The sequence below is a fragment of the Oratosquilla oratoria genome, chromosome 26, assembly GCF_046742065.1.
Source record: "Oratosquilla oratoria isolate Oo_2021 chromosome 26, ASM4674206v1, whole genome shotgun sequence".
Classification (NCBI taxonomy): Eukaryota; Metazoa; Arthropoda; class Malacostraca; order Stomatopoda; family Squillidae; genus Oratosquilla; species Oratosquilla oratoria.
This window is the reverse complement of record NC_134802.1, coordinates 5,316,893-5,342,502: the sequence shown is the minus strand read 5'-3', so window position 1 is coordinate 5,342,502 and position 25,610 is coordinate 5,316,893. Positions and strand designations below refer to the sequence as shown.

At 43.6% G+C, this 25,610-nt stretch overlaps 1 protein-coding gene across 2 annotated transcripts in view; it reads right to left on the bottom strand.

Annotated features, from left to right (window-relative positions):
• Positions 1-3,076: 3,076 nt before the first annotated feature.
• LOC143039179 (uncharacterized) overlaps positions 3,077-25,610 on the bottom strand; it is a 387,022-nt gene continuing 364,488 nt past the window's right edge. For both annotated transcript variants that reach the window (XM_076209036.1, XM_076209037.1), the window contains one exon: positions 3,077-4,186. In XM_076209036.1, coding sequence (XP_076065151.1) covers positions 3,775-4,186 — 412 coding nt within the window. In that variant the 3' untranslated portion in view covers positions 3,077-3,774. The remainder of the gene's footprint in view (positions 4,187-25,610) is intronic.

The window sequence follows — 25,610 nt, the reverse complement described above, 5'->3', positions numbered from 1 at the left end:
GGAGGTATGGAAGGCAGATGTGGAGGGAGTGAACATGAGGGGATGTCCTAGGATGAGAGGGATGGATGGGGTGAAGGGGGCTTTGGGGAAGAGGGGAATGTCTGTTGAGGAAGGACGGGAGAGGACAGAAGACAGGGGTGAATGGAGAATGGTTGTATATGGATGATGTTGTGATGCATGAGGTGGAATGGATGGGGGGATGGGGGGGTGAGGTAGTGTGTGTGAGCAAAATTTTGACACAGCCCGAAGGGATTTCTCCCAGTCCTCTCCTTTATATGGGGGGACAGAGAGGGGGGGTCGCCGATTTAATGAAGCGCCCTTGCTGTGGATGTGCTGTGTCTTGCGACACTGCTTCTGACCCAGGGCAGTGGACAGGGTGCAGGGATGACCCGTCATCTAGGAGGTGCTGAGATGGGAGGGAGGGTGGAGGGGTGTGGAGTGTTTTCAGGGATGGAATGTGTGGGAATGATTTTATGCCTTTTCCTTTTTGGCTACCTCCCTAGTAAGGGGGAAAAAGCCTTGGTATATGTATATGTACATATGTATTAGTTATCTGTCAATTTATTATTATTTACTATTTACCTGTTTATTATTTAACTACACCTATGCATATATTTATTTTACTTATCACTATTTATATTATTATAATTTCTATCTATTTATTATAATTTTTTTCGCATTCAACCTAGTTTTGGGCCGAAAGGTCTCCTGTTGGCATGCCCCACCTTTGTAATCCTTTGTAAGCACTTTATTTAATTTACCTTCTCTTTCACAGTGGTCACTCTTGCATAACTGCACACAAATTATCAGTGTTTCTTATTAGCAGTAGAGGATGTATGATAGATTGAGATTGGGCAGCAACCAAACCAGTTCCCAGCCTAGCAGGTAAACCATAGGAGGAAAGACTAAAAGCACTGGATCTGCCAATTTTGACAAATTTAATAGAAAGAGGGGGTATGATTATACAGTGCTTATCACGGCATTATGCCAGGGTGATGAAAAACAATGGCCTACAATACAAGGGGGCCTTTTTCCAACACAGCATTATGCCGGGTACCAGCCATCAGCATGATGTTGCTGCCTCCCAACAAACATATACTGACTCAGTGCCCATGTGGCTGCTGTGATAAGGGGAAGTGTTGCGCCTTTGTTCTCTCAGTCGCCCCATCTTTTGTCTGGGTTTCCCTCGGTTTCTGGGCTATACCTTGGTTGACTATGGGTAAAAAAAAGTCATTAATGCCTGTAATTATAGCTCAGATCATAGGGCTTCACAAAGCTGGGCTCCAGAAAAGAGAAATAGTGGCAAATGTTGTGTGAGTAAGTGATCTGTGAGAAATTGGGTGGAGCATTTCAAGGCCAACGCCCCTCAAAGAAGATACATGTACGTACTTTGTGCTCAAAAAGCAGCTACAAAGCACATATACCATAACTACTAGAGAAATGAAAGAAAAACAAAAACAAAAAACATGTCTACTTTCTGAGCTGTCCATAAGAGCAGTCTACAGGTGGGTAGCCAAGCTGGGCTACAGTAGCCACCAACAGGTTAACAAACCCATCCTTACTAAGCAGCATAAGAAATGTAGGCTGAATTTCACACTTAAATATCATAATTGGACTCCTCAACAGTGGTCTGAGGTACTTTGGATTGACGAAGCCACCTTCACTGTCACCTGTAACCGTGGTGGACATGTGTACCAGACCAGAGGTAGTGACCCACTAGACCCACAGGACACCTGTGGGACCACCAAACACCCTGACTCGCTCATGGTTTGGGTGTGTTTCACTGCTCAGTGTTGGTGAACTCAATGTACTTCCCAAAAACCAGTATATGAACCAATATAATTATCTGGAGGTGTTGTGTGACAATTTACCTGATGTGTTTGACAAATATGAGGCTACGGTATTTATGCAGGATGGCACACAGTGCCATACCGCCAGATCTGAAGTTGGATGGCTTAAGGACTGTGATATGAGTTTCTTTAATGACTGGCCAGGCAATTCCCCTGACCTTAACCCTATTGAAAACCTGTGGTCAATAGTGAAGCGAAGTTTGATGGACAAGGATATTAGTTCTGTTCCACAGCTCAAGTCTGCTATATGTGAGGCATGGATTAACATACCTCCCCAGACCCTCAGGAATTTGTGTGAAAGTCTTCTTAAATGGCTGAGGGATGTGGTGAAGCATAAGGGAGGAGGCACCAAGTATTAGAACCTTGAAAAGTGTGCAAATATACTTTTATGGCATGTGTTTGTGTTTTGGTAAGTGTGTATGGGGCAGCTGGTATAATACTGTAACGAGCACTGTGGTATTCAAGTCATTGAAAGGATAGACAAAATTAACTGAAGAAATCTCTTGATTAAGGATAGAAGGGCTTTAAGACATTATGAGAATAAATTAAGGAAGACCACATGTCTAAAGAATGTGAAAAAAATGCAGTTTTCCATAAATAACTGGATTAGCTTAGGTAGGTGATACAGCCCAAGCTGGAATAATACCTGAATTCAAATCTGAATATGATGACTGGAAAACAAGAATATAGTCCAAGTTGGATCTGTACATGAATTTGAGGCTAAGTAATAAAATGGGAGAGTAGGAGATGAGACCCAACTAGTGTTACTCCTTTCCAGTATACTACAATTAGGTAAATACACACACAAACAAAACTTACAGATTTCTCACTCCAATTCAGTTCCCTTCTATGACAAACATGAGAACATTGTGGTGTCATTCTTATCCTCTCACCATAAAAGCATAGGAAAATGAAGAGAGACTTTGGGGTGGGATTTACAGATGCAGTAGAAAGGTGGGATGGTAAAAGTAAAAAAGCTACTTAGCATTACTCTATGAAAGGAGATCTGTTTGGTGAATATGAATGTTGCATATCATTATGTAGTCAATACCCCAGTACTGGGTATGATAAAATAAAAATACCCCCCCTTCCCAATTAAGTATTTATTAGAAAGATTTTTCTTATATAAAGATATATATATATATATATATATATATATATATATATATGTATAACATAACAGTAACTTTAAAAATTTTAACAAAAAGTTTATATAATGGCTCATATTCAGCAAATATAATTGCAAACAAGTGTACACAGAAAATATAGCTTAATTAACTAAACCAGAAGAGTAATATAAATGGTATGATTTATGAGTAGAATAGTAACCAACAATACAAAAAATTTTCATAGATGCAGCCAGCAACATACTACTGCACATCAATCTGTTATTCTAGGTTTCTCTTGCACCTATGCATATAAACACAACATAACAAATAATCAAACCAGCCTGTTGCGATCTTTAAACCTACACATTTTTTTTTTTTTTTTTTTTTTTTTTTCACCTGCAAAGCACAATTGCTAGGCATGGGCAAAGGACATCTCATCATTTTCACTCCCATCAAACCTGTCCATCTCCTATCTGCTTAAACCATGTGAAAATTGCAATTCATGCTTCCTCAGCAAGACTAATTTACTTGTGGTGCATCCCTCTTATTCTCTTCCAACTGTCAACACACACATTTTCATATGTTAGACATTCTGATCATGAGTTCTTTTGAAATGTGAAAAGAAAACAGTTCACAAAACTCATAAAATAGTACAGTTAACACATGCACAAATTAAGTTACAACAAAAACTGATTAATGGCAGAAACAAAATTATTAGCTTCTGAACAAGTAGCTCATGGTACAACTGTATTCTCACCACTAACAGGAAACTTCATCTGAATTACACACTAAGTATACTTAATATACAAGGATATTCATAGGCGGAAAAGAACTTCAACCTGCACTCCCTTATAGGACATTTGCCAGTTTGAGACAACCTCCACATCTGTCCTTGTGAAAACCCTTTCTTGTCTTAGTCGAACAGCATCTAGTCTTGGCAATGTTTTTCTTGAATCCACATACTGCCACTGCTGAAACCATTCTCTGATGTCTACTGTTTGTGTACTGTTTTTTGGAAAAGCAGACTCAGGATGCCATCCTGGTGCATTTAGGTCTGCCTTCTTGGCTTGCTTCTCTTTGTTTTGATGTGCAGAACCTGACCACATGTCAGCTTTGACACAGAAGGTCAAGGTGTGAACTGGAAGGTCTTCATGCCATCCACTAGAATGCAGCAACTTCACTGACAGAAAGGGTATGTTTTCACTCTTGCTTTTTTCCAGTGTCCACCTATATAAAGAACAATAAACTTATTGGGACATATCTAATGTATTAGTACATATACATTTCAATATAGTTTCTAACCTGATACCAGTACACAAAACAGGGGATACATATATACAGTGGCCGCAAAAAAACCCGTTACACTAAGAATTTTTGGTTAGATAAACACAAAAGTACAAGTTGGGTTTTGTTCACCTTTTATGATTACAATACTTATACAAAATTGTTTACATTTTAGTATTTTGTCATATTTCCTTTCATCTTGAAGACCCTCTCGATCCTACTGGGCATGGAAGCGGCGAGAGTGACGAAATGCTCCGGGTCCATCGAAATCCACTGCTTCTTCAGGGTCTCCTTCAGCTCCGGTATGCTGCTGGGTCGTTCCTTCTGCAGGGTGTTCTTTATTTTGTTCCAACCATTTTCGATTGGATTGAGGTCAGAGAAGTTACCAGGCCACTCTAGAATGTCAATATGATTGTCCTCGAGGAATTTCTTGACCACTTTTGATTTGTGTGCTGGTACGCTGTCATGCATGAAAAAGTTGCAGTTCTGTATCTCCCAGAACTTCATCATGTGGTCACACAGAACATCGATGTAGTTGTCTGACTTCATACCATCATGTTTTCGGGATGTTTCACGGTTTTGACTGTGTGCTTCAGGTCGTAGCGGGAGGCATCACTCGGACGTCTGACGATCTTTGAAGTACCCCTGATAAGCCGGAACATACTCTCGTCACTGAACATGACCTTCTTCCACTCTTCTGATGTCCAGTGTTGATATTTCTTGCAGAACTGCAGCTTTTTCTTTTTCATGTTCTCAGTCAGAAGAGGTTTCTTGGTGGCTCGACGTGCTGGTAATTTCAAGTCTTTCTGAAGTTGATGCTATATCGTTCTGACTGTGACCTTCTTGAACAGCTCTGGATGGTTTTTTTTTAGTTCTAAGGCTGTTATACTAGGGTCTAACATCACTTCTCTCTTCAGAATGTGGTCTGTGCGTGGCAAAGTCTTCCTTGGCCGGCCAGAACCCTCCTTCCTTTGTGGTGTGGTACCCGGGGGCAGAGCGCCACCTGCTTTCTTGAGGCGGTAAATCGTCATTCTTGTGACCTGCAGCTCAGCCGCCACGCGTATCACAGACATTCCTTGTTCTAATAGAGCCAGGGCCTGACTCTTCTGCGCCAAAGAAAGCTGACTTTTTACCATTGTGCCTGGTAGAAGTGGAGATACAGGGCAGGAAAGGCGGCCCTCAAGTAAAAAAAAGGGGTGCTCGGGAGCAGCCCGCAGGTAACCCTCTCTCGTCGAGCTTTGGTAGCTCAGTGAGGAGTGATGCGTGGGGGTAGAAGGGAGTAAGGAGAGACCAAGCATCTTACATCAGCACTAGGTCCGCCACTTCTCGTATGGCGGGAACGAGAATAATTTTTTTACGTCGATTCGCATGTAACATTTTTATTTGCGCTCAAAATGTAACATTTTTTTTGTGTGGCCACTGTACACATGTAGTAATACAAGATGACATTCTTATGACCCTTTGAGGGTACCATAAATATTTTTCATCTTTTCAGTATCCCTGTACTTGGGTATTGATGGAATGTTATTATGCAATAGTGATTGCACAGCAGCATGAAGCCAATGCTTTAGGGACTGTTTTGGTGTGCCCTATAGACTGAAGTTATGTTAGAGTAAAATCTCTACTCATAGAGGAATGGTGCTATTTCTGTATTACAACTGTCCCTCTTTCATGTTGTTCATATGACACTGCCTTTTACTACTTCTTATCTTCTGTGGTAAGGGGAAGGAGTAAAATTTTTGCCATGATTCCCAAGTGAGTCAAAATGAGTCATAAAAGGTGACAAAGTGGGATTGACTGATGGGACTAGGGATCCTGCTCTCTGTATGTTCATTCTATGAAAAGTTAAGGCATAAGAGATTTGGGAGGAAAACTTCAGCCTGAACACTAAAAATTGGTTTATCAAATATGCCTGGTTGTAGTCCAGATGAGAGTAAAACAGAGAAGGTTGGTGGTATGTAAACAATAAGAAGGAAGATGGATGTGTAAGCATTAAATTAAACCACATTGAAACGGAAGAATTATTTTGACTTTAGGAGTGTTGTGAGGAATGTGTTGGGAGTGATAAGGGGGTAAGGGAAGAAAGGAGTGGCTCTGCTGGGAAGTGATGAGCTAGGAAAGCACATGGAATGGAGAGAATGTGAGTGAAGGTGAAACTAGGGTGGGAGATATAGGATTTTGTGAGTATTTATTGACCTGGTAGTGAAAAAAATGGATAGGAAGGCTTTTTGGATTTATTTGAATGAGTGTTTAGTGAGTTTTGGGAGGGATGTGAATGTAGTGGCATTAAGGTATCTCAATGCTAGAGTAGGGGATGAGCCAATATATGGAGTAGTTGGGAAGTTGAGGTGCCAGGTAAAGAATTGATGTGGAGACATGATGTTGGAGATGTATTTAGAAAGGGAGTTTATGATAACAAACAGTGTTTCAGAAGAGAGCCAAGCATAAATATGCATGAGAAAGAGAAGAGGGAAGGGTGGTTGAAAAGGCATTAATGGACTATGCAATGATATCAAAACAAAGAATAAGAAGAGGTCTAGAAATTCATGTTTTAAGAGGAGACTGGGGGAGTCTCTTATAAGTTTCTGGTAGAAGGTAAAACTGAGACTGGAAGAAATCTGTGGGAGGTAGAGAGGTGCTGAGTGTTAACAAATTGAATGAGAGGGACAAAAAGAAATAATATTGGAAACTGAGAATTATGGGAGGTGTGAGGGAGAGAGGAAAGGTAGTAGAAGAATGGATATGCTTTAAGGAGGAAGTGACAAAGTGTGCAAAGTATGTATGTGGGATGAGGATGGAAGGGAATAGAAGAAAGGGTGGATGGTAATGTGAAGAGGTGATGATAGTAGAAGAGAAAAAGGGAACATATGTGGATTGGTTACTAGGTAGGAGTAGAGATGCATGTGAGAGCTACAATAAGAGAGGCAAAGAGAACAGATGAAAATTTGGAAAAGAATAAAATTGTATTGGAAGGAAGTAAAGTGAGTGAGGAGAGCTAGAGAAAAAAGGTAATAGGTGAAGATGGACAGCTGTTAATGGAAAAAAAGGCAGGAAGGTGAAGATGGGTAGAGTATTTCAGATAATTGCTGATGTGGAGGAGATTAGGGATGGGTTGGTTGTGGCAGTGAAAGCTGCTAGAAAAATTATTGGGATGAGAGAAGAAAATGACTAGGATATAGATGAGGTAAAAAAATGATTGAAAATTAGGAAAGCTGGTAAGATACCTGGGTTGGATGGGTGTTATGTGGAGTGTCTGACAATGGGAGCAATAATCACAATGGATTAGCTACTAAGGTTGTGTCATGTTACATGACATGTTACTGACAATGGACATGGGCATCGCATACACTGATGACTTGGAAGACTTGGAAGCCGGCAGTGGAGGACTACAAAATCAGGGCCTCCTGCCATCAGAGGTCAGAGGGCACGTAACTCAAATAACAAATCAAAGTAGGACCCTCACTTCCATGCCCCATTGCTTACATCTTTTAGCTAAGTATTAGTGACTATATTGTAAGCCATCTACACACAAAAATAAAGATATAGGAAAATTGTGTGGAGCTGGGTTAAATAGAAATAGGATAAGTTACATTGGCATACATTGGCACCTGTGCCATGGCACTGGTATTGAACGGCTGCAGTATAAAAAAGATGCATGAGCTTTTTTTAACTCTCCTGATTACTGCACTCACACTCTATTCACACTGACTTAATTATAAATACAAGGCATATTGTAATTAAATTCACATATTAAATCTAGTGCTTGCACTCTACTATCTTTTCCTTACCCAGTGAATTTTAATTGATTATAAGAGGCTAAGTGTCATACTGGGACCTGGATTGCAGGAACTACTCAAGTCACAGCTTATGATTCGATGTACCAACTCAAATACAGGGCCTAGCATGTGACATATAAATGGGGGCCTGTCCAGGATCAATTTTCTTCTTCACTGGATAAGGATATTGGTGTGTGCAAAACACTTGATAGGAAATTTGAAGATAAAGCAGAAACATTAGGCTGCCGAGTGACTAAAATCATGATCAATCATCAGAACAAAATTGTCCCACTACCTTTGTTTACATAACAGTGCTGTGCCATTTTTTTTTTTTTTTTTTTTTTTTTGCATAAAAAAGATGACACGTTCAAACACTTCAAGCAGCTCTGAAAGTAGCTATAACTTTGAGGGATTCTCACAGGTAGGAGAGAGATATAATACTAGGGATGACAGAAGGGATAAATATTACAACATAAAGGACGATAGGAGAGAGAGATTTTATGTCTACAACATGGAATTGGGACGAAATAGAAACAACAGATATTATGAAACAGGGGAGGATGGAAGTGACAGGTATTATAATGCGAGAAGTAGTATCAGCAGAAGCAAAATAGATGTTGAAATAAGTCGAAGACAAAGAACAGAAATTCATAGTTTTGAGGAATTCCCACAATTCAGGCACTATGACACAGAAGATAACAACAGTGAAGTTAGGCTAGGTGATAGATATCGCATGGAGGAGAACAAATTCAAAGGCAAGATGAGACTCAACAAAATTACTCATAGACAGGGGTCAGAATTGTGTTACCTTGAGGAATTCCCACAAGTAAGGTGCAGATATTACAGTAGAGAGGATGATAGAAACTTTGGATAGAGAGGCACCAAGGATAGGAAGGAGATATGTCAAGGAGTAAAGTATAACTGAAGATGAAAGACTCCCGCAGGAAAGAGGTAGATATTATGATGTAGATGGTATGAGCAGAGTTGAAATAAGTAGGGACCCTAGAGTTGAGTCATGCAGTGAGCTTTATCCTGAAAAAGGGATAGAAACCAAAAGGGAAACAAGTAGGGTTGGAACAGGACAGCCTACACAATGGTCAATGGGGGCAAGTAGTGAAGGAAATATAATGGATAGCATCATAAAAGCTAATCATCTTATCCCCAAATTTACTGAAGAGGATCCAGATTTTTTCTTTTCCTCATTTGAGGGCTCAGCCATACAGTTGGGATGGAAAAGAGATATCTGCTCAGTGATGATAAGATCCAGCCAAACTCCAAATATTTGATAGACATGGCATTTATGATTATGATCAGATTAAGAGTGAAATACTAAAGGTATATGAGGTTACCCCAGAGTATTTCAGAAAGAAATTTAGGGAAGATAGGAAAAATATCAGTCATGGATATATGGATCTAGCTAGGAATTTAAGGAGTGACCTAGTGAAATGGATGCGACCGGCAAATATGGCAAATACCAAGAAAGTCCTAGAAGTGATAGCGATTGAGCAATTTCTTAAATCTACTAAGCAATGAAGCTAAGCTGTATATAACCATGCAAAAATGTGAGATGTTAGCAGAAGCGGCAAGTTTTGCAACAAACTTTGCACTAAGAATGAGCAAAAATAAAAAGAGAAGCATAATACAAACTCAGAGAGGTGAGAACAGAGGCGCGTTAGCAATTCCAAGTCAGAGATATACAAGACTGCAAGTAGGGGATAGGTGGAGAAAACCACTCAAATGTTTCAGATGTGAGAGATACGGGCATAAAACTCAGGATTGCTATGCTAGGCTCAGTGAACAAATGTATAGGCAGGACATGGGAAGCAAGCAAACTAGGCAAGGAATAATATGTGTGGAGGAAAGTGAAATGAATGCGGATCAAGATAGGAGGTGCTATTCTTGTGGAACCTTTCGTCATGGGATGGAAACTTGTCCCAAAGACAAGGAAAACAAGGGGGACATGCAAGACAGGACATCAGAAAAGCAGAGGAGAAGGGGGTAGTGTACAAGATGGAAGACAGAAATTGCTGTATAGATGAAAGTAGGGTAAGCAAAACAGGCAAAATAGGGATCAGCCAAAAGTGGTTACCGTATGTAAACGATGCAAGAATAGGAACAGAGGGGAGTGGAAGAAAATATGCGGTCAAGGCTCTGCAAGACACGGGCATCCCGCACTATTGTGAGGTCAGATGTGATACCAGGTCTAGAAAATAGATGCATAGGTCAGTTCACCATGAGGAGTGACAACCTTAGCACCCATAGTTAAAGTGTTACTTGAGATAGATGGTCAGACAGCGAGCATTGAAGTAAGATTATCAGAGCTCTGAATAGAAGGGATTGATGTCCTCCTGGGAAATGATGTAGGTGAGATAGTCCAGGACAGACTCAAGACTGTGAATGACCCCATACCCAGACAGATGCATACACACACAGACGAGGCTAACATGGCCAACCCTGTGGCCTTTATCACCAGAGGCCAGGCCAAGAAGGCACGAGAAGAAGAAGAATTAGGTGACGGTAACCTAGACCCCCTGTTCAGCACAGACCTTGAAAACATAGTCCTGAAGGAGTCACGGAATGAGAGTGATGAGGAAGACAATAAGGTAGCAGCCAGAGAAGTAGCTGAAGGCCAGGGAGACGACATCCTAGCAGATGAGGTTGTTCGTGAGATGGTCATGGATAGGAAGGAACACATCCAACTACAGCAGGAGGATCCAGAGTTGGAGGCAATATGCCAAGCAATTGAGGAAGAGCAGGAGAAAGGGAAGTACAGTAAGAGGGAGTTCGTCATTGAGGATGGTGTACTCTTGAGAAAATACAAGGCACCAGAAAAGGTAGGATGTGATGTTTTTACTCAGACAGTATTGCCTTATGTGATAAGAGAAAATTGTGAGGCTAGCTCGTCAAACTTCATGTATCCACCTTGGGATCACCAAAACAAAGCCAAAGATATCAGCGCACTTTTTCTGGCCTCAATTCTCAAAAGACGTCAAAAGAGTGGTTAGGCAGTGTGTTGTGTGTCAAGTGACTGGGAAGCCAAACAACACACCTAAGAAAGTACCCATGTGCCAAGTTCCTGTCATTGAGGAGACCTTTTCCAAGGTTGTTGTTGATTGTGCGGGCCCTCTCCCAAAGACAAAATCTGGGAAATCATTTCTCCTCACCATAATGTATCAGGCTACTTGCTATGCTGAAGCAATAACTCTCTCAAACATTAAGGCCAGGACAATCACCAAAGCCCTATTGTCTTATTTTAGAAAGATGAGTATGCCTTGGGAGGTACAAAGTGACAGATGCACTAACTTTTTCAGTGGGATATTCAAAGGAGCCCTGGAAGGCTTCAACATAAAACATGTGATCACATCAGCATATCACCCCCAAAGTCAGGGAAGTCTCAAAAGGTTCCACAGAACTTTAAAATGCATGATTTGAGCCTTTGTATTAGAATTTGAGAAGGACTGGGATGAAGGCATAGACTTGTTACTATATGCCACTAGAGTAACTGTACATGAAGGTCTAGGTTTTTCTTCCTTTTACTTGATGTTTGGTAAAACCCCAAGGGAGCCCCTTGCCTCCCTGTATGACCAGCTACTGTCAAAAACCACAGAGGAAAGTACCATGTATACCAAGTTAGTGGGTACCAATTTCGAGAAGTTGAGGAAGGTCAGACAAATACCAAAATCTTGAAATAGCACAGGGTAACTATAAGGATTATTATGATAGGAAATCAGTTAAGAGGGAAATATAAGTCAGAGAATATGTATTTGTGCTGTCCCCTCAGAGAACATCATTGCATCCAAAATATGAGGGACCATTCAAAATGCTTGAGAGAAAAGGGGGTCATAATTATGTTTTGAGAAACCCGATGAGGAGGTCTGGGGTGCAACAAGCACATATTAACCTTCTGAAAGAATTCAAGGAAATGGTAGAGGAAGAAGCGATTGGCATGATTGAGACAGGGCAAACTGATGGAAGCCTTGATTCAGATATCGGCATCTAACCTTCTTTTACAATTTGGGCAGATCAGACACCAGTGAGGCATTGGAGGAATCTTTGTCATCACTGGAGGGAGAGATGCTGGAAGAGGTTAGAGCACTTCTCTGCAAGAATGCCTACATATTTTCCTCAAGCCCCACCGTTACTCAAGCAATCTATCATGATGTCATCCTAGAAGATGAAGCCAAGCCAGTGAAGAAGACATCATACAGATTGTTGCCCCAGAAAAGAATCATGGAGGAGGAAGTAAGGCAACTCATGGACCAAGGGTTAGTGGATCCTAGCACTAGTCCCTGGGCCTCGCCAGCTGTGCTGGTACCAAAATCTGGAGGTGAGTGGAGGTTATGTGTTGATTACAGGAAGGTGAATGTAGTCACTAAAGTGGATCCTTACCCTCTCCCCAGAATAGATGACCTCATTGTAGGGGTCACTGCTGCAAAATTTTTGTCCAAATTGGATTTGATGAAGGGATATCATCAGATCCCCCTTACAAGTAGGACTACTGAGGTATCCCCTTTTGTTATCCCAAATGGGTACACTTTCAATATAAAGTGATCCCATTTGGGATGAAAAATAGTGGAGCATCCTTCCAGCACCTCATCAAATGGCTAGTTGAGGGGTTGCCAGGTGTCAGGGCATACTCAGACGACATAGTAGTGTTCTCTGACACATGGAGTGATCACATGCACAGGTTGAGGAATTTATTTGACAGACTGGCACAAGCCCATCTCACTGTGAACCTAAAGAAGAGCACCTTTGGGAGGTTTACTATTGACTACCTGGGACACCAAGTTGGCCAGAATTGCATCATGCCATTCAAGGCCAAAGTGAAAGAAAGACGTCATGGGCTTCCAGGTCCCGAAGACTAAGAGAGGCATTAGAAGATTCATGGGCATGCTTGGATTCTATCAGAGGTATTGTCCAAACCTTGCAGAGGTAGCCACTCCTTTGACCCACATGCTCTCTTATAATCATTTCAGGTGGGATGAGGGCACTGATGCAGCCATTGACAAATGCAAGAAACTTCTCTCAGATCATCCTGTCTTGATAGCCCCAGATTAGTAAGACCTTTTATCTTTTTTGTGATGCCAGTCATGTAGCTGTAGGTGCCATGCTTGTTCAGGAAAAGGATGGTGTCATGAGACCCATCTCATTTATGTCTCAGATTCTCAAGGAATATCAAACATGGTATTCTACCATTGAGAAGGAGGCCCTCAGCTTCATATTAGCCTTAAAGAAATTCCATATATTCCTAGATAAGAAAGTAATCATCTTAAGCGACCATATCCTATTGAAGTACGGTATATCATAGATGGTAAGACAAAAAATGACAGATTGGCCAGATAGACATTGGCACTCCAGGGGTATGATCTAAGCATTCAACATATTCCAGGAAAATCAAATGTGGTAGCCGACGCCCTGTCATGTCCTGATACAATATGTTCAGGCCTTGTTTCACAGGTCTGAACATTTTTCTCTGGTGAAGGGGGATATATATATCATGTTACATGGCATGTTACTGACAATGGACATGGGCATCGCATACATTGATGACGTGGAAGATTTGGAAGCCAGCAATGGAGGACTACAAAATCAGGGCCTCCTGCCATCAGAGGTCAGAGGGCACGTAAAGCAAATGACGAATCAAAGTAGGACCCTCACTTCCATGCCCCATTGCTTATATGTTTTAGATAAGTATTAGTGACTATATTGTAAGCCCTCTTCACACAAAAAAAGATATGGATAAATCGTGTGGAGCTGGGTAAATAGAAATAGGATAGGTTACATTGGCATACATTGGCACCTGTGCCATAGCACTGGTGTTGTATGGCTATAGTACAAAAAAGATATGCGGGCACTTTTGAGCTCTCTTGATTACCATGCTCACACTCTGTTCACACCGACTTAATTGTAAATACAAGGCATATTGTAATTAAATTCACATATTAAATCTAGTGCTTGCACTCGACTATCTTTTCCTTACCCAGTGAATTTTAACTGATCGTAAGAGGTTAAGTATCATACTGGGACCAGGATTGCAGGAACTACTCAAGTCATGACTTATGATTCGATGTACCAACTCAAATACAGGGCCTAGCATGTGACAGTTGTTTAACGTGTACCGTACCTAAGGGAGGGGTGTGTGCTGAGAACTAGAGTTATAGTTCTGCTTTACAAAAGAAAGGGGGGCAAATGGGAATGTAGTGGTTTTAGAGGGATAAATTTCTTCAGTGCTGTTGGAAAGGCATATGGATATTGATTGAGCCTATTAAGAAAGAAATAGTAGTAATAGGTGGGGAACAGTGTGGGTTCAGGAAAGGTAGAGGATTTGTGGACCAAATTTTGTGGAAAGACAAATTGTTAAGTAGTTGTCCCCTCTGGGATTTGCACTGTGATTCAGGTCAGCTCACACTATGTTAGCTCTGCTGGGATGAGTTTGGAGTATCGAAACGAAGCAATCCACCACCTATAGGCAAGGTACTCTCAGAGCACAACCTCGGAATCCAACTCAATGCCGTGGAACCTGACTGACTGCCTTGGAGCCCAAACAAGCATCTCCACCTCTCCTAGCTGTCTCTCTTGCCTCCTCCCCAGAGTCACAGTCATTTCCTGGGACCTCTCTTCACCTTCCCAAGCTGTAGATGCATGGGCATCGAACCCAGCAGTCTCTTCCACAACCAAAGCTACCAGTCTCTTCCTTCCATGGAATCTCAGCACTCAACCCGGCGAATTGCCACATTCAAGTCATGGTCCCATGGGTTGCACATTTACAAGATTCCCTGGGCCACACTTTTCACTTGTATTAAAAACTTTCCAACCCTTCCAGTGCTTGCCTTTCAGCTAGGCCCTGCACCACATTGTCACCTTCCTGACATTTGGCATCCAACATGGGGCAACTGCCTATCCTGATATCTGGTACCCAATGTAGGGGCACTGCCTTCCTGATATCTGACACTTAACATGGGGCAACTGCCTATCATGACAGATTTACAGGATTATGGCAAAGGGAGAATATTTTTTTTGGGGGGGGATTTAATGGATTAAGAAAAGGCTTGTAACAGAGTAGACAGGAAGGCATTGTGGGATATTTTGCAAATATATGGGGTAAGGGAAAACTTTTCAGGGTAGTCTACAGCTTTTACATAAACAATAGAACTTGTGTTATGGTTGAGAAAGGTGAAAGTGAGTGGTTTATGGTGAAGGTGGGGATATGCCAAGGTTGTGCTATGTTGCCATGGCTGTTCAATGTGTACATGGATGGTGTGGTATGGGAGATAAGTGCAAGGGCAGAGTATTGAAAATGGTCAGAGAAAGTGGAGGAAAGGTAGAGGTGAGCCATTTGTTTGCTGATAACACTGTCTAAAACAGAAAATGACAGAGTTTGGGAAGTTATGTGACTGAAGGAATATAGAGGGAGCCCATGTGCTTGCAGTGAACATTGTACATAAGAACATACAAATGAAGGAGACTGAAAGAGACCATAAGGCCTACAGTTGGCAGTTCCATGTACATTACCACCTGTCATCCCCATCCATAAAGTTGTCTAACCCTTTCTTAAAACAACCAATAGTTTTAGCACTCACTACTCTGTGATGCTCATGTCCAAAGACAACCATGAATTCCAAGAGGTGTTTCCAGAAGCACTAATGCACCTGGGTTTCCCTGACCTTCCCATTACCTTTTATATCTTTGAGTCTATTCCTTGTAGTCCAAACTACTAATCTTTAACCACATAGCCCAGCATGGCCAGTGTGGCAACTCCTAAAATCCTTCCTACACCCTCCTCCTCTATCTCCACCTCCTCCTACACCACCACTACTTCCTCCTCCTCTCCATAAAGGCTGAAAAGGAATCCCACCCCAGGTAATCATGCCCCAAGTCCAGAGCATTCAAGCCTGAAGACTCTAACCACTGAAACATACATTTACTACTCTATTATCCTTAACCCTCGCTCCTCATGATAGGAGACAGCAAAGTCTTCTGGTGGGCTCCTGCACTGTGTGCCTATATCACTAGCCTGCTCAACAGGAAGGTCCAAGCAGAACATGATCATTCTCACAAAAGAAATGCTGCAGGATGTAATCCCACTTACCAGCACATCTGAGACCAACACCCAGTCCAACAGAAGTGCAACCAACCCAGACTGTGAAGTCACTTTCCATACCCTTCAGGCAAACTCAACTTCCAACAAACTCCCCCAACTCAAATGGGACATAATAAAGCCAACTATTATTATGGATCTATCTATATGTCAAACGTTTCTCCCTTATCATGGAGATAGCCAGGCAAGGCATACACCTACTCCCACACACCCCAGTCCCATAAATCACCCATTTGTTTTCCTTTCATCATAGCTCCTCATGGATGAAGGCTTATCCCTGCCTCTTGCCCACTCCCCAGGTTCAAAAGCAATGCAGCAAGACACAGGCATATCTGTACCACAACCACACACATTTAATGACCCATATTTTATGGTTCTGGTTGGAGATTTCCTCCAAGACCCTTCTATACTTTGATTTCTTGCAGGATGAATGTACAGACAGCAAGGTCTCCAGTTCCATCACTTCATCCCAATTTATCACTTTTTATGACTGACATGGGAATAACAGTGACAGAATTCTTTAGTTTCCCAACTACAGGGTATAAGAAGAGGTTGTCAAAGTGGCAAAGAACATTTTCAATAGAACCTCATAAAGAAAAATATGGTCTGGTGAGGTACATATGAGAAAAAAAGAAAAAGAAAAAGAGACAGCAATAGCAATCCTAAAAGAAATTCAGGATGAAGCCCAGGATAGGGAAGGACGTCGACGATGTGTATAGAATTGGTCATTATTCTAAGGATAGAAATCGACCCCTAAAGATAAAACTAAGATCACAAATGGTAGAAGACATATTTGCAAAAGTAGGTAAATTGGCAAGGAGTGAACAGTACAATAAGATATGGATAAAAAGAGAAATGAGTATTGAGGAATTAGAAAAAGAGAAAACACTAAGAGATGAAGCAAAGGAAAAAAACGTGAAGAGAACAGAGACCGAAAGCAAGGAATTCTATTGGAGAGTAATCAACATGAGACTGAGGAAATGGTACATCAGAATGGGCGAACCAAAGACAAAAAAAGATGGAGAAAGGAAAAAATTAAAAGTGGACTATACTAATATCAATGGATTAGTTTCAGGACTGAATGAACTTAGTGATTACCTGTTAGAAGAAAAAACAGACATAATGGGAATTGTGGAGACTAAACTAAGGGGTGAAATACCACCCATCAATGTTGGACATGGACTATACAATTACTGGATTAAAAACAGAGACAAGAAACAGGGAGGAGGAATCATGTTCTTGGCCAAGAAAAACTTGAATGTGACAAAAATTGTGGAGGGCAAAGGTAATGTAGAATTAATCATGATAAAAGTCGAAGACAAGGTCATGAAAAGTAGAAAGTTTGTGGTGACTTATGTGCCCCCTAAAACAAATGCTTGGAAAGGGAACGAGCACATGAAAATGTTAGAAGATACAAGGCATTCATTAAATGAGATACTAATGGGCGGAGGTAACCTGGTATTCATTGGGGACTTTAATTGCAGAGAAATTTGTTGGGAGGACATGACAGTGAGAGGAAAAGACTTGTGGGGTAATGTATTACTGGACATGACCATGGAATATACAATGACTCAGTGGGTCAGTGAAAACACCAGAAACAGAAATAATGAGGAGCCATCGAGACTAGATTTAATATTTACAACAGAACCTGAAATTGAGGATAAAATCCAATGCAAGACACCAATTGGAAAGAGTGACCATATACTCATTGAGACTGAACTAAAAGAAGAAATGAAAAGTATAGGAAAGGAAGATTGATGTAAAACAAAATGGACTTTAGAAAATTAAAGAAATTCCTCCAGAATGCAAATTGGGAAATTTTTTACATGGAAGAGACAAAAGCAGAAGAGAAATGGGATATCTTGATGGATAATTACAATGAAGGGGTGAATAGGCACATACCAAGACAGAAGCTAGAGTGTACATTAAATGTTGGTGTAGGATATGTACGATATGTTGGGCCGACATATCGGCAACGCGCAAGCCGTACTCGGCGCTACCGCGCATGATCGAGCCCAGTACACTGTAGACCATGTTATAATAAAGTCTATCATACATGGCGCAGTGATAGATCAAACCTACGCTACCCACCATGGCTGGACGTGCACGACTACCCACCCATACCACCAGATCTACCCACAGGAGAATGTTGGGTAGATCACAGACGCCGACAGCACTCGAGCAGGCTCACCGGCTGCTCCTGGCGCAAACCGACGCCATCGTCTCCCTACAGCAGCAGCTGGCAGCGCGCCCTGCTCAAACCACACCAGCCTCACGGCCGGCAGCCCCCGAGAAGTGCGACATGGACATGTCCACAGCAGCGTTCCGGTCGTGGAGACGTTCGATGCAGTGCTGGCTGGACCTGAATGGGTGGGCACCGACGGAGGCCGTCCTGTACATCCGCCTCCATTGCACGCCTCCTCTGCAACGCTCCTTGGATGCCAGGTTCACCGCAGCCGAGTGGCAGGCACTGACCGTTAAGGAAGCCTTGTACTCGATCAGTGGCATCGCCCTCCAGGCGACCAACCAGGCAGCCGACTGGTGCAGGTTCTTCACCGCTCGCCAGGAACGCAACGAGTCCATAAATGAGTACTTTACTCGGTCTGCTCAGTGTGCGGCGGATTGCGAATTTAAGTGCCCCCATTGTGACAGTAGCTTGTCTGAGTACATGCTGCTCCGTAAGCTAGTGAGTGGTTTGGAGAGTGTTGGGTTAAAGGAGGAGGTGTTCCGCAAGTGTGATTCGTTTAAGGATACAGATTCCTTGCGTAAGTTTTGTGTGGCGTTCGAGGCGCCTCACAAGGACGCCGCTCCCCCAGGCCAGGACGGTAATTTTGGACGGGAGACGCTAACGCCAACGGCGGCGGTGACTCAGCCTCAGGTCGCTGGGACCCGCCCGCCACCACACAAGCCCCGCTGTGGCAACTGTGGGGGCAAACACAAGCCAGGGAAACGCATGTGTCCTGCGGAGACGCTGACATGCTACGGGTGCGGCAAGACCGGTCATCTACGTCGCCTGTGCAGGAAGAGTAAAAAAGCAGCTGCGACGGAGGAGGGGGAAGCCTCCGGTATAGTAATTGCAGCCGCAGGGAAAGCCCAGAGCCAGCCGTGTATCTGGGTGACCGTCAGCGACACACGGAAGGAGAAGACATCGGCCAGGATCCGAGTGGTACCGGACACAGGAGCCCAGGTGTGCGTTGCGGGACCAGGCCTGCTAGCCGCCCTGGGCGTTGATACGACATCGCTAGTGAGCCGGGGCAGCCTGCGTGATGTGGCGAATGTGAGCCTGAAACCCATGGGCGCAGTCACCTGTCGCATGCAATATGGCAGCAGGTTCACGACGCAAGAGGTCTTCGTCGTGAAGACCGCCTCACGGTGCTACATTTCCTTACAGGCCTGTAAGGATCGGTTTGGTACACCCTGACTTCCCGCACCAGCCCGCAGTTGCAGCATCGGCTGCCACCGAGTCAACTGACGGCGCGGCCTACCTCAGTCCCGTTCACCTCACTAAAAGAAAATGTGCCACAGCTAGAGAACTGGCTTCTCCGCCATTTTTCTGGGTCAACGTTCAACACTGACAGGAGCCCTCTGCCAGTAATGGAAGGTGAGCCACATGTCATCCACCTGCTCCCGGACGCCAAGCCCTACGCCTGCCATACACCGGCTTCGGTGCCGAAACACTGGGAGGCGGTGGTGAAGAAGCAGCTGGACGAGGACGTGAGGAAGGGGATCTTGGAGCCGGTACCAGTTGGAGAGGCAACAGAATGGTGCGCAAGGATGGTGGTGGTCGCGAAGAAGTCGGGCCAACCGAGACGCACCATCGACTACCAGAAACTCAATGCTGCCTGCAGGAGAGAGACCCACCACACTCCTACACCGTTTGACATGGTATCTGGCATCCCACGCCACACCTACAAGACTACAGCAGATGCTCACTGGGGCTTCCATCAGGTAGAGCTGCAGGAAGCCAGCAGAAGGCTCACTACCTTCATCACACCTTGGGGCAGGTATAAGTACTGTCGAACCCCCATGGGCCACTGTGCTGCTCCGGATGCCTATAACAGAAGGTACGACGACGCCATCGCTGGGATCCCAAGAAAATTCAAGTGTGTGGACGATACCCTGCTGTACGACGCCAGCGTCGAAGACGCCTTCCGGCACACGTATGATTTTCTGGAGACGTGTGCCATGAAAGGTGTGACCCTGAAACCAGAAAAATTCAGGTTTTGTAGAAGATAGGTGGACTTTGTGGGCTTTCATGTAGGCTGGGACGCCTACAAGCCCACAGAAGAAAGACTGGCCGCCATCAGGAACTTTGACATGCCTGCCGAACCATCTATAACAGCCATACGCTCCTGGCATGGGTTCGTCAACCAGCTGGCACCTTTCCTAGCCACCGCACCAGTCATGGAGCCATTCCGGGAGTTACTACGGAGACCACAGGGGAGGAAAGTCTACTGGGACGAAAACCTACAGGAAAAGTTCCGGCAAGCCAAAGAAGTAGTCTGCAAGCTCGCCAAAGAGGGCCTAACATATTACGACAAGGACAGACCTACGGTGGTAGTGACGGACTGGAGCAAGGTGGGCATTGGCTTTGTTATTCTACAGCAATACTGTCCCTGCCCCCTGAGAGAGGCTCCCTTCTGTTGCAAGAGCGGGTGGCGCTTGGCGCTGTGTGGCAGCCGTCACCTAACACCCGCGGAGGCAGGTTACGCACCGGTGGAGGGCGAAGCTCTGGCTGTCGCATGGTGCCTCCGTAAAGCTCGCCTTTTCCTGCTCGGATGCCCCAATCTCCTCATAATCACCGACCACCGTCCGCTAGTGAAGCTCCTGGGGGACAGAGAGCTGAAAGACGTAGTGAACCCGAGACTGCTTGCCCTAAAGGAGAAAACGCTGCAGTATAGGTTCCAGATCAAGTATCTCCCAGGTAAGCGCAACTCTGCAGCCGATTTCTTGTCTCGTTACCCGGCGCTCTGTGCACCACCGGACGTCATAGATGAAGAGCTGGCCAACGACATGGAAGCTGCTGTGGCGGCCGCAACAGTGGCGGTGCTCGACAGCGATGACCAAATAGCCCTGGATAACTCAGCAGTGGTGCAGGCCGCCGCCGATGACCCAGACTATCAGCTACTCATCGCTAAAGTGACAGCAGGAGATTGGCACCCACAACGGGCTCAAGAGCTGACCTGCCTGCGCCAGTTCTATGGAGTCAGGGACAGGCTGGCGGTATCGCAAGGGCTGGTGACATACACCTACCAACAAGGAGTGGTCCGTTTAGTGGTACCTGCAGCATTGAGACACCGTGTGGCAGCAAACCTCCACGCAAGCCATCAAGGTTTAGACGGGATGCTACGAAGGGCGAGACAGGCTGTGTACTGGCCTGGCATGGAGGGTGACCTACAGCACCACAGAGACACCTGTGCCAGCTGTAACACGTACTCACCCTCGCAAGCCGCCGAACCCCTCACCCTGACACCCCAACCCCAGTACCCATTCCAACACACCGTGGCAGACCTGTTCCAGCTCGACGGAAGAGTATATTTAGCGTACGCAGACAGGCTCACGGGCTGGCTGGAAATAGCGCACTTGACCAGCGGAGCTACATCAAGCAAGCTCTCGTCAATACTTCGACAGTACTTCCATCGGTGGGGCGCACCAGAGTCAATCTCGACAGACGGTGGAACCAACCTAACCAGCGAGGAGATGCGCAACTTCTTTGGGAAATGGGGAGTGAAGGAAAGAGTCGCCTCTGCCCACTTCCCACAGTCGAACGGGCGTGCAGAGGCGGCAGTCAAGTCTGCCAAGAGGCTACTTCGCGACAACACAGGCGTCGGAGGGAGCCTCGACACCGACAGAGCAGCGATGGCGTTACTGCAGTATTTAAACACAACTCTACGCGGGGTGAACAAGTCACCAGCGCAGCTGGCCATGGGCAGGCAGCTGCGGGACGGTGTTCCAGTCCACAGGCAACACTACAAAGTGGACATCCACTGGCGACACGCCCTCCGGACAAGGGAGCGTGAGGCAGTACGGCAACAGGAAGCATGGGTTGAGAAACAAGGCACACCCAGATCGCTGCCCCCATTAACACTTGGTACCCGTGTGTTTGTGCAAGACCAGTTCACGAAGCTGTGGGACAGACGAGGCGTGGATATAAGGGAACCAACTAAAATGGTTGGAAAGAGGTGATCAGTGGAGTTCCGCAAGGATCTGGATTGGCTCCAAAAATGTTTGCTATTTCTATGAATGGCATGGATGATGATGTTCAATGTTACATGAGCTTCTTTGCAGATGACGCTAAATTGTTAAGGAAAATAAAAACTGAAAACAATTGTGAATCACTACAGGAAGACCTGAATAAGGTATGGAACTGGAGTCAGAAATGGGAAGTGGACTTCAATATTAAGAAGTGTAGCATAATGGAGTTTGGAAAAAGTAAAAATAGAATATCAGGACAATATAAAATTGCAACTAAGGAGGTAAAGAAAATGGGATCCGAAAAAGATTTGGGTGTAATTATCTCAAACGACTTCTATGATAAATAGACAAACAAAATTGTCGGAGAATCCTATAAGTTCTTGTTAAGATCAATAGAAGTGGTGTTTACATATTTGGATGAAGAAAGGATTAAATAAATATCGGTCACACTGATAAGGCCTAGACTAGAATATGCAGCGACATTGTGGTCACCCAGTACCAAAAAGAATATAAAGAAAATAAAAAGAATCCAGAGAGCAGCAACAAAAATGGCACCTGCACTTGCAAACATGTCATATGAGGCGAGATTGGCTAAACTGGAGTTACCGACTCTGGAGCAAAGAAGAGAGTCAACCTACTGACCATCTACAGAATCATGAAGGGCACAGAAATACTCAACAGAGTGGACTTGTTAAACTGGGACAAGAGAAACACAAGAGGACATGGAAAAAAAACAAAAAAAAAACAGTTATAGAAGAGGTCTGAAGAAAAACAGTTTTCCACATAGAGTGGTGGACACTTGGAACAAACTGGATGAGAAAATAATGTGCGCAAAAAACATTCATGAGTTTCAGAGCAAACTAGACACTGTGAGTGGTCTTGCTCAAGACTCAGGAACTTGCATCTTAGCAAAAATAAAGTCCCTTCTGGCAACAAAATTTGGTGATTTCCACTCTTAGCACATACTTGTTATTATATAAGTTAAGCACTAACTGTGGACCCATCCTCCTGTGTACCCTTTATTACCCTCCCTAGAACCCCTTCCTCCTCTTTGTTGACAATGTAAATGTGATGTCAAAATCCCAATCTTCTTCAATGGTGACCTCAACTTCAACCATGCTAAGTAGAGCAACAACACACACAGCAGTGCACCGAGTCATCAACTGCATTTCCTTACCATACTTCACAAGCTTAAGTTCCTACATCCAAACTTTCCTACACTCTTTGCCATGGAATGCAAGTAAAACCTGACCTGGTGGTATCTAACAGCTGTGCCTTCTTTTTCAATTCTACTACCTTAGCCAAGGCTTCCACTATCTTTGACCACCTGTTCCTGATCCTTTGCATTTCCACCTCACCTACACTTATCAACAAAGAGCCTTGTTTACAGTGCAGTCAAGCTAACTGGGAAGGTTTTACAAATGCTCTCAAGATATACATTAACACTGACATACGCAATACTCCACAAGGATGAAGGAGTGGAGTTTTATATGAATTTCTTCCCAGATGATGCTAAAATACTAAAAAAAAGTAAGAACAGAGGAGGATTGTGATTCATTACTGTTATACCTAGACAAAATCTGGAAATGGACTCAAAAGTGGGAAGTAAACTTCAATATCAAGAAATGTAGTCTGAAAAAAGTAAAAATAAAATATAAAAGAATTATAAAATTGGTGAAGAAGTCAAAAAAGTGAATTCAGAAAGACACCTTGGAGTAATAACCAGCAAAGACATGACACTGGACAACCATATCAATAAAATAGTCTGAGAAACCTTCAACCTATTAAGGTCAATGAAAGTGGCATTTGACTACTTGGATGAGGAAATGATTAAAAAAATATTAGTTACACTAATAAGACCAAAACTGGACTACACAGCAACACTATATACACCCAGTACTAAAAAGAATATAAAGAAATTAGAAAGAATACAAAGAGCAATGACAAAGTTGGCACCAATTCTCTCCAAATTAACATACAAAGATTGTCCAAATTGAAACTACCAACTCTGGAACAAAGAAGAGAAAGAGGAGATCTACTGATTATTTATAGAATCATGAAAGGAATGGAAATCCTGGATAGAGATGATTTATTAAAATGGGACAATGAAAAAACAAGACACGAAAAGAAACTCAAAAAGGATAACTATAGAAGAGATCCGAAAAAAAAAAAAGAATAGCTTCCCACATAGAATGGTGGATACCTGGAATAAATTAGATAAGGAAACATTGTGTGCAAACACTATTGAAGATTTTATGAAAAACTTGATGCTGAAAGATACAAAGACGGGTCACCACGAGCATAGCTTCCTTCCCATTTAATACAACTAGGTAAATGCACTCAGCAACAGAAGAGGAGCTGTACCTACTCAAAAAGTTTGTCCACTGTGGATAAATACATACATACATATACCAAAGGCTTTTTCCCCCTACATGGGGGTAGCCAAAAAGAAAAAGGCATAGAAATCACTCCCACCCATTATTTCCTATATATTCCACTCCCCTCCACCCTCCCTCTTATCTTGGCACCTCCTGGATGACAGGTCATCCCTGCATCCTGTCCACTGCCCTGGGTCAGAAGCAGTGTCACAAGACACAGCACATCCACAGCAAGGGCGCTTCATAAATTCAGCGACCCCCCCTCTCCGTCCCCTTATGCAGAAAAGGAGAAGATGGGAAGAAATCCCCTCGGGCTGCGTCAATTTTTTTTTTTTCTTTCTCATACATACTTCCTCACCCCCCATCCCCCACCCACTCCCCCACATGCATCACAGCATCATCTATACACAGCCTCTCTCCATTCACCCCTATCCTCTGTCCTCTCCCGTCCTTCCTCCACAGACATTCCTCTCTTTTGTAATGCCCCTTTCACCCCATCCATCCCTCTCATCCTAGGACGCCCCCTCATATTCACTCCTTCCACCTCTGCCTTCCACACTTCTATTACTAATCTTTCTTCACTCATTTTTTCCATGTGTCCAAACCATCCTAATACTCTTTCATCAACCCTATCTCCCAGTTCCCTTTCCACCCCTGTTCTCCTCCTCACCTCCTCATTGCTCACTCTATCTAGCCTAGTAACCCCTATCATACTTCTCAGACATTTCATCTCAAACACATTCAAACACCTTCTCTCTTCCTCTCTCATGTTCAATGTTTCTGCCCCGTACAATGCTGTTGGCACAATCACTCCTTCATATAAGCTCCTCTTAGCATCCATTCCCAGATGTCGATTTCTCATTACACTTTTCAATCCACCAAGGCATTTACTCACTTCTCTCAATCTACATTTTACCTCC